Genomic DNA, 6,673 nt, shown 5'->3' on the forward strand with positions numbered 1-6,673 from the left:
TAAGTGTCCTGCATGTGATCTTAAGTGTCCTGCATGTGATCTTAAGTGTCCTGCATGTGATCTTAAGTGACCTGCATGTGATCTTAAGTGTCCTGCATGTGATCTTAAGTGACCTGCATGTGATCTTAAGTGTCCTGCATGTGATCTTAAGTGACCTGCATGTGCAGTAGAGGACGCAATGTGTTCTGTGTTTAGGGAAGATGGACGACAGAGCTGGAGCGCATCCTTCGATCTTTCATTCACTTCCCAATCTCAGCCCGTTCATCAACGCTACAATCTGTTCAGAAGGTTGTTTTTCTTCCTGCTGCTGCGTAGCAAGACACAGAGCAGCATTAATGGCCGGGAAGAAAATCTGTGTTATTCAATATTATAGAGTTTAAATAATTCGGAGGTTCAACAATATCAGTCAAAATATAAACGGGGAGGGGGGGGGTCAGACGTCTAGTAGGTCCTGGTTTCTCTGACCTGTGAGGGTTGACCAGCTGGAAGTCGTCCCAGGTTAGGATGCCATGGTACCAGGCGGGGGGTTTTGGTTTGGGGGGGTCCATGATGAACTCTGACTTGGAGTCCTCATCAAAGCTGCCCACGGAGTAGGTCTCCTGGCTCTCCTCAGTGGACGCCTCCGACTGCACCTCGGACAGCAGGTGGGCTCGCTCCGAGACGTGACCCGGAGGAGAGCTGCGCGACTGGTACAGCAGCTTGCTCATGTTTGCCTTGATGTCCCCCATGCAGAGCAGCTTGAAGAAGGGCTGAGACACTGGAAGGTCCACCAGTCGGTTGTCCTGGATGCACTTGGCCAGAAAGATCCCCAGGAAGTGGAAGAGTTTGGTGATTCGCTCCAGCTCCTCGCTGTCCTGTGGGAAGGGGGCCGGGAACAGCCCGCAGGATCGCTGCACATAGAAACCAGGAGGCTTCAGACCCCCACCCAGGTCCACCTAAAGCCACAGAGACAGCAAGGTCAGAACTGAAGGACAGAGACGCGTCTGCTGGGTTCAAACTGGTGCAAATCAAAGAACTGGACCTTTGACTGGCAGAAAGTCGAACCTTTCTGGATCATTTTGGTTCAAACTCAGGAACCAAATTCACTTTCATTTACAAATTTCACCAATTTAAACTAAATGTTCAATCTTTGTAGAACATTCTGGATAATCTGGATTAACAATATTACCCTGAACCGTTTGTAGTAGTTTAGAGGCGTCCGACCTTCATAAATCAAGACACAATCAATAATTGTTTTTTTAATAACACATTAAACTCTCGTAGAGGATTTTCCCTCTGAGCCACTTTATGTTCACACATGGGCTCCAAATAATCCAACAGAGATCATCTTAACCATCATTACCTATGAACAGTTCAAAAGGTCAACAGCTCTATAATCAACTCATTTAAATTCTGCTCTATGAGTCTGACCTGTCGTGACTCGTCGTCAGGGAAGTCGTCATCACACAGCCAGATACCCAGAGACGTCCTCTGGAACTCTGCCGCCACCAGAGCATAAAACTCCAACGTCGGACCCAGACCAGTTCCCTCCTCGCCCTGAAACTCCACCTGAACGCAAACAACATGGGAGTCACCTTCTAGAAACAGAGGAGTCAGAGTCAGGGTTCCCATCATGGGTTCTGAGCGTGTTCATCTCCTACCTCTAGCACAGACTTCCTGTCGGCGTGAATCTGCATGACTGACTCCGCCCATTCCATCATGGCGTCTCCTCGGGGGACCTTGACCCGCTCGTGTTTGAGCCGGCCCACCCTGAACTCTCCAGGGTCGTCCCTCCGCACTGTGGTTGAGGGCCGTGAACGCTCCATGGTTGCCTCCCGTCGGTTCTGGAGCCAGACGATGGCCCTGTGGAGGCAGAGGTCAGAGGTCAGGACAGCAGCACCATAACAAGTATAGATAAAGTGGAAATGAAACCGTTAAACTAATTCAATTCACCAGATTATGTCTATTATCAATGATTATGTTAAAACCTGTAAAATATGTAAACATAGAGGAGAAAACAAAGCAATGTTTTATCATTTTTTTGGCAAGGGCCCCGCCATGTTGCAGTGGTGACATCACGGCGTTTCATCTAGCAGTTGAATCCATCGATAAAATTCAAAAGCTTTCTGCTTTACATAATCTCTGCAACTGGTGTTCTGTGGGGTAACGCTGATAGTCGGGCCCCCGGCTCCAAAACGGCCCCTCCCTCCCTCCCGACAGCTCGATTTGGACGCCCAATGGACTCCAAGCAAAAGGATTTAGACGATCCTGTACTTCCAGCTTCGTCTTCCTTCATACCAAATTTTGTTCAAAGTGTTCTACGGTTGTGATGCATCACTGGAATGTGTTTAACTGCTAGCTGAAGCATTAAGTAGTGTTGCACCGATACAGATACCAGTATTGGACGGGGCCCCGATCTAGCCCTAAAGTGGTGGTCTCGGTATCAGCGAGTACCAACCAATAGGGCACTGATACCATTTTGAGAGCCAGAAGTTTCTTCAACTATTGTCACCCACTCCAGGTAGGCAATAAAAAGTTCTACTGGATTCACTTTGTATTACATTTTTTCCTGCTTCACAAAGGTAGGCAGCAGCTCGACATGAAGCCATGATGGCGATTATTTTACATTGTTATAGTATCGGCCGATACTGCACAGCCAGGTATCGATATCGGGGCCAGAAAATGGCATCGGCGCAACACTAGCATTAACCAGCGCTGTGACATCACCGTTTACAGTACTACAACATGCTTGTGCCATGTCAAGAAATTATATATTTTACATTTATATTTTTCACATACCTAATTCATTCTTTAATTTACTATTCTCAATGACATTAAGTTTGGTTAACTTTTTCATTTACACCTGTTCAGGCGGGATCCAGAAAGGAAAACACCTCAAACGTCTCCATAGGATCCGGGTCTTCTAGCATTCATTAAGGACACAGTGCCCTCCTATACTAAAGCACTTCCCCTCAAAGGAAAGGTTGTTACCATAGAAACAACCAAAGCAGAGCTGGGATCCCTTTAGGCCTGGTCGGGCTGATACCCTTCCCCTCCAATAGCAGAGCTTCTTGTTATGGCGCCGCGTTCAGACTCACCTGGAAGCTCCGAAAGCCGTGCAGGTGAAGTACAGCTGTCTGGTCTCAAAGGGGATCAGGAACGGACATTTAGACGTGAGCTGTTCACACCAGTCAGGCAGCGCCCCGCTGGCCACCGCCAGAGGCTCCTGGAGGAGATCAACCACAAAGCAAAGCGTTCACAGATACGTAGCAGCTAGCTTAGCTGAGGGTTTCTGTCTCTACAACAGAAAATGACCCCAATAGCTAAAGAAATCGGAACCTTTAGCTCATAGAGAAACTTACTGAATAAATATTTAATTTAAAACTGAATGAGAAAAATCAGAACAAAGGGTAAAAAAAGAATTTAAAAAAAGTCTAGTTTAAACTTCAGGTTCCTGACCAACCAATGCCTGATGTGAAACCTACTAGCAGCAAACATAATATGGCAGATTGCAACAAAAACCAGGAGCCTGACCTCGATCTGCTGCAGGATCTTGGTGGTGATCTTCTTGCTGGTGAACTCCTCTGGTGATGCATTGAACTGCAGCTCCTCAACATCTGAACAGTTAAAGCAGAAAACAAATCAGGAAATGCAGAAAGGGATTTTACATCATCTTCCTCTTTATTCTGAGATCTGCTCCTGGTTCTTTCTTTTTTATATAAAAACCTCCATGTTTAACCTTAAAAGGCTCTGAACTGAATGAGTGTTTATAGAAGCAGGTCAATCACTTCAGGGAGGCACAATAATGTGGAAAAAGGATTCATGGAAAGAAGGTTTTTATAGATAATATTTTCCTACTTTCATAGATTGGGCCCCAAAAAAACAACTCTATTCCTAAATCCAGTTTTTTTTCCCACTTTACTCAAACGTACAACCAATCATTTCCGTAATTACTTAAAAGTTCAAACTTAGATGTTAAACTAAAGATGCCCATAACTTTAAAGCGCCAAATCTCTCATTTATATAACTCAATGATGTCATTTAGAAGTGTATCAACAGACAAACAGACGGTCATTTCAAACAGCCGTGGATTAGAGCACTCAACTGGCTGAATGGAACTTCTTCTTGTCTACGTCTCAATCCGGTTCAATTGAAAGTTCACCATCGTACTCACTATAGGAAGGTCCCACTTGCTAAAATCTAGCCTGAAACAGATCAGTCATGTGATCCACCTGGTCGTGCTCTAAGCTGGGAGAGTTTTGGGAAACAATATTTGGGATTTTGAAAGTGGCTTTTGGCCTAGATCTACGGCCCAGCCCTATAAGGCTATATTTGGGGTGGACGCTGCAATGGTCAATAGTAGAAAAATGTTATCGCTCTTGCAATACTTTTAGAATGGAAATACCGATTACCACAGAAGGCATCAATGCGGCTTCCTGTTATGATGATGCTGCTAAAACGTTAAACACTTTCTTAGAGGATCAACCAAAACCTTCTATAGGACCCTTTACTGGTTTACTTCAACTAACTTGCAGCTCTACCTTCTCATTAGTAAACAAGCTTCAACATAAAGTCATTTCCTATTAGAAATGTTTATCATTATCATTCATTATTATTAATTTTATTTATTTAATTATTTTTCTTTGCCAGCACAGGGAGGGTAGGACGGGGTTTATGAAAATATACATTTTTAAAATGCTGCGTAGATCTTGTTCCATTGTTCACCATCGCCAAAGGAATTGGAAGAAATATAAATTACAACCTGTATGACATGGTACATGTTTAAAAATAAAAAATTGAAGGAATTCTTTTTCTTTTTATTATATACAATCTCAAATCTAAATGTATATATTTAATACCTCAGTATCAAAAATGTGTTTACAGAGATTGATGTGGAAAAAGTCTGAGATCCTCCATGTAACTCTTACTGTTTCTGCCCCCCATTCAAACCAGTCTTATTCCAGTCTATTCCCTACCAAACTGGGAGCCGTTCTCCTGCTCATGTAGTTTTCACAGTAAAGCTGATAAAGTGATAAACTGAGACGACCAGCTGCATAAGAGCTTTGATGAAGTCTAACTAAGAGAAGATGTCTGCCGTACCCTCCTGCAGCGTGCGTGCGTTAGAGGCCGTGTCGCTTCCGATGATGTAGAGGATACGCAGCAGCTGCAGGACGTCCTCCATCCCACAGGCGGTCTGGCTGCATCCAGCTTTAGCCTGGGCAGCCTCTCTGACCCAGCCCAGGATCTCGCTGCTCTGGCTGCCAATCAGAGAGCTCGGACTCAGACCGCCGGAGCGACCCCCGACCCCTGAGCTGTGTTCAAGGGACTCCTGAGGACAGAAATGATCAGAGCTCAGCATTAAGGCGCCTCCAGAACCAAAATGGCTGCGATGACGATGAACCTACCATCTTCCCGCTGTCCTTCTCTTTATCAGAGTCTTTCAGCTCTCTGTACATTATCCTGCAGGACAAAAACGGCCTCAGTAAACATGAACCTCAGCGCTGAGTCAGGTTGCGGTTGGCTGCTCTTACGTGTACGTGGGCTCCCAGATGCGCCGCAGCTTATCCGTCTTCACTGAGCCGCTGCAGGAGAGCTGCAGCAGCCGCTGAACGTAGTAGAAAATGGTCAGCTTGTAACTGGAGAGAGGAAGCTCCACCTCTCTGGTGGTACCCAGACCAGGAACCTGGAGACACACATGGAGGTCAGAACATAAACAGCAGGAACATTCTCTAAGTTAGAACCTCTGATATCTGGGCCAACTTCCTGCAGCGTCGCTCCTTCTGCAGCAGTACAACTCATGATGGATTCTAAAATCCTGAAACGGGTCGGATCCCTGAACCGGGTCGGATCCCTGAACCGGGTCGGATCCCTGAACCGGGTCGGATCCCTGAACCATGGTCCAGTTAGCATCTAAGCTATTATTTCCTGGGATGTTAGATTTAGCTTAGATCAACCTTGTCCTCTGCTCTGGAGGAAGAACAACAAAAAGATCAACTGTCTTTTCTTTTGGATGATATTTGAACCTTTCGGGTCTCTACCTTCTGTCCAGAACCCAGCTGTGACCCGTTCAATAAAAGATCCAGTAACCCAAAAAGGCGGCCTGAATTTCAGCATAGAAGGGACAGATGTTCCCTCGCTAGGATAAAATACCCTAAAAACAGAGGATCTAGAATCGTCCTCTCTTACCTTGAGTGTCAGTGCAAGGTGAGGGGAAGGAGCGCACTCCACTTCCTCCCGGGCCTCGGATCGAGGAGTTCCTGAACCAGAGGAGACAGAATCTGCTTTATTACTAATTTGAAAGAAGTAAGAAAGAAGTAATCAAGAGAAGCCAAACCTTCCTCACTTTGCCCTTCAGTGTCATTTGGTATCAGTTTCATGGTCACCAAATACAACAAAGATCAAATCTAAAAGGATTTATAGGATCCAAACGAACAGATCAGGGATAAATAATTAAAAATCATTGAGGTCCCAATAAAGAAAAAACAACCAGTAAAGGTCTGGAGACATTTTTAAATATAATCGTTACTTTAGGCAGAATTAACACTGAAATAAAACAAGGTTTTTATGTATCCATGTTATAAATTAACTTTTGAAATAAAAAAAAATAGAAGAAAAAAAAAGGAACATTTTTCCATTTTAAAATCTAAAGTGTTTTTGAAGTAGAGAACAACAATCGTTCAGTTTGGTTTATAGA

At 44.6% G+C, this 6,673-nt stretch overlaps 1 protein-coding gene across 1 annotated transcript in view; it reads right to left on the reverse strand.

The window, feature by feature from the left end:
- hectd1 (HECT domain containing E3 ubiquitin protein ligase 1) overlaps positions 1–6,673 on the reverse strand; it is a 46,835-nt gene that overhangs the window by 9,402 nt on the left and 30,760 nt on the right. Inside the window, exons 24-32 of the mRNA XM_015392540.1 lie at positions 6,166–6,236; positions 5,511–5,662; positions 5,385–5,439; positions 5,080–5,308; positions 3,514–3,596; positions 3,078–3,205; positions 1,641–1,842; positions 1,411–1,548; positions 466–935 (exon numbers count right to left, since the gene is read on the reverse strand). Coding sequence (XP_015248026.1) covers positions 466–935; positions 1,411–1,548; positions 1,641–1,842; positions 3,078–3,205; positions 3,514–3,596; positions 5,080–5,308; positions 5,385–5,439; positions 5,511–5,662; positions 6,166–6,236 — 1,528 coding nt within the window. The remainder of the gene's footprint in view (positions 1–465; positions 936–1,410; positions 1,549–1,640; positions 1,843–3,077; positions 3,206–3,513; positions 3,597–5,079; positions 5,309–5,384; positions 5,440–5,510; positions 5,663–6,165; positions 6,237–6,673) is intronic.

This window comes from Cyprinodon variegatus, unplaced genomic scaffold, assembly GCF_000732505.1.
Source record: "Cyprinodon variegatus isolate N-32 unplaced genomic scaffold, C_variegatus-1.0 Scaffold595, whole genome shotgun sequence".
Lineage (NCBI taxonomy): Eukaryota > Metazoa > Chordata > Actinopteri > Cyprinodontiformes > Cyprinodontidae > Cyprinodon > Cyprinodon variegatus.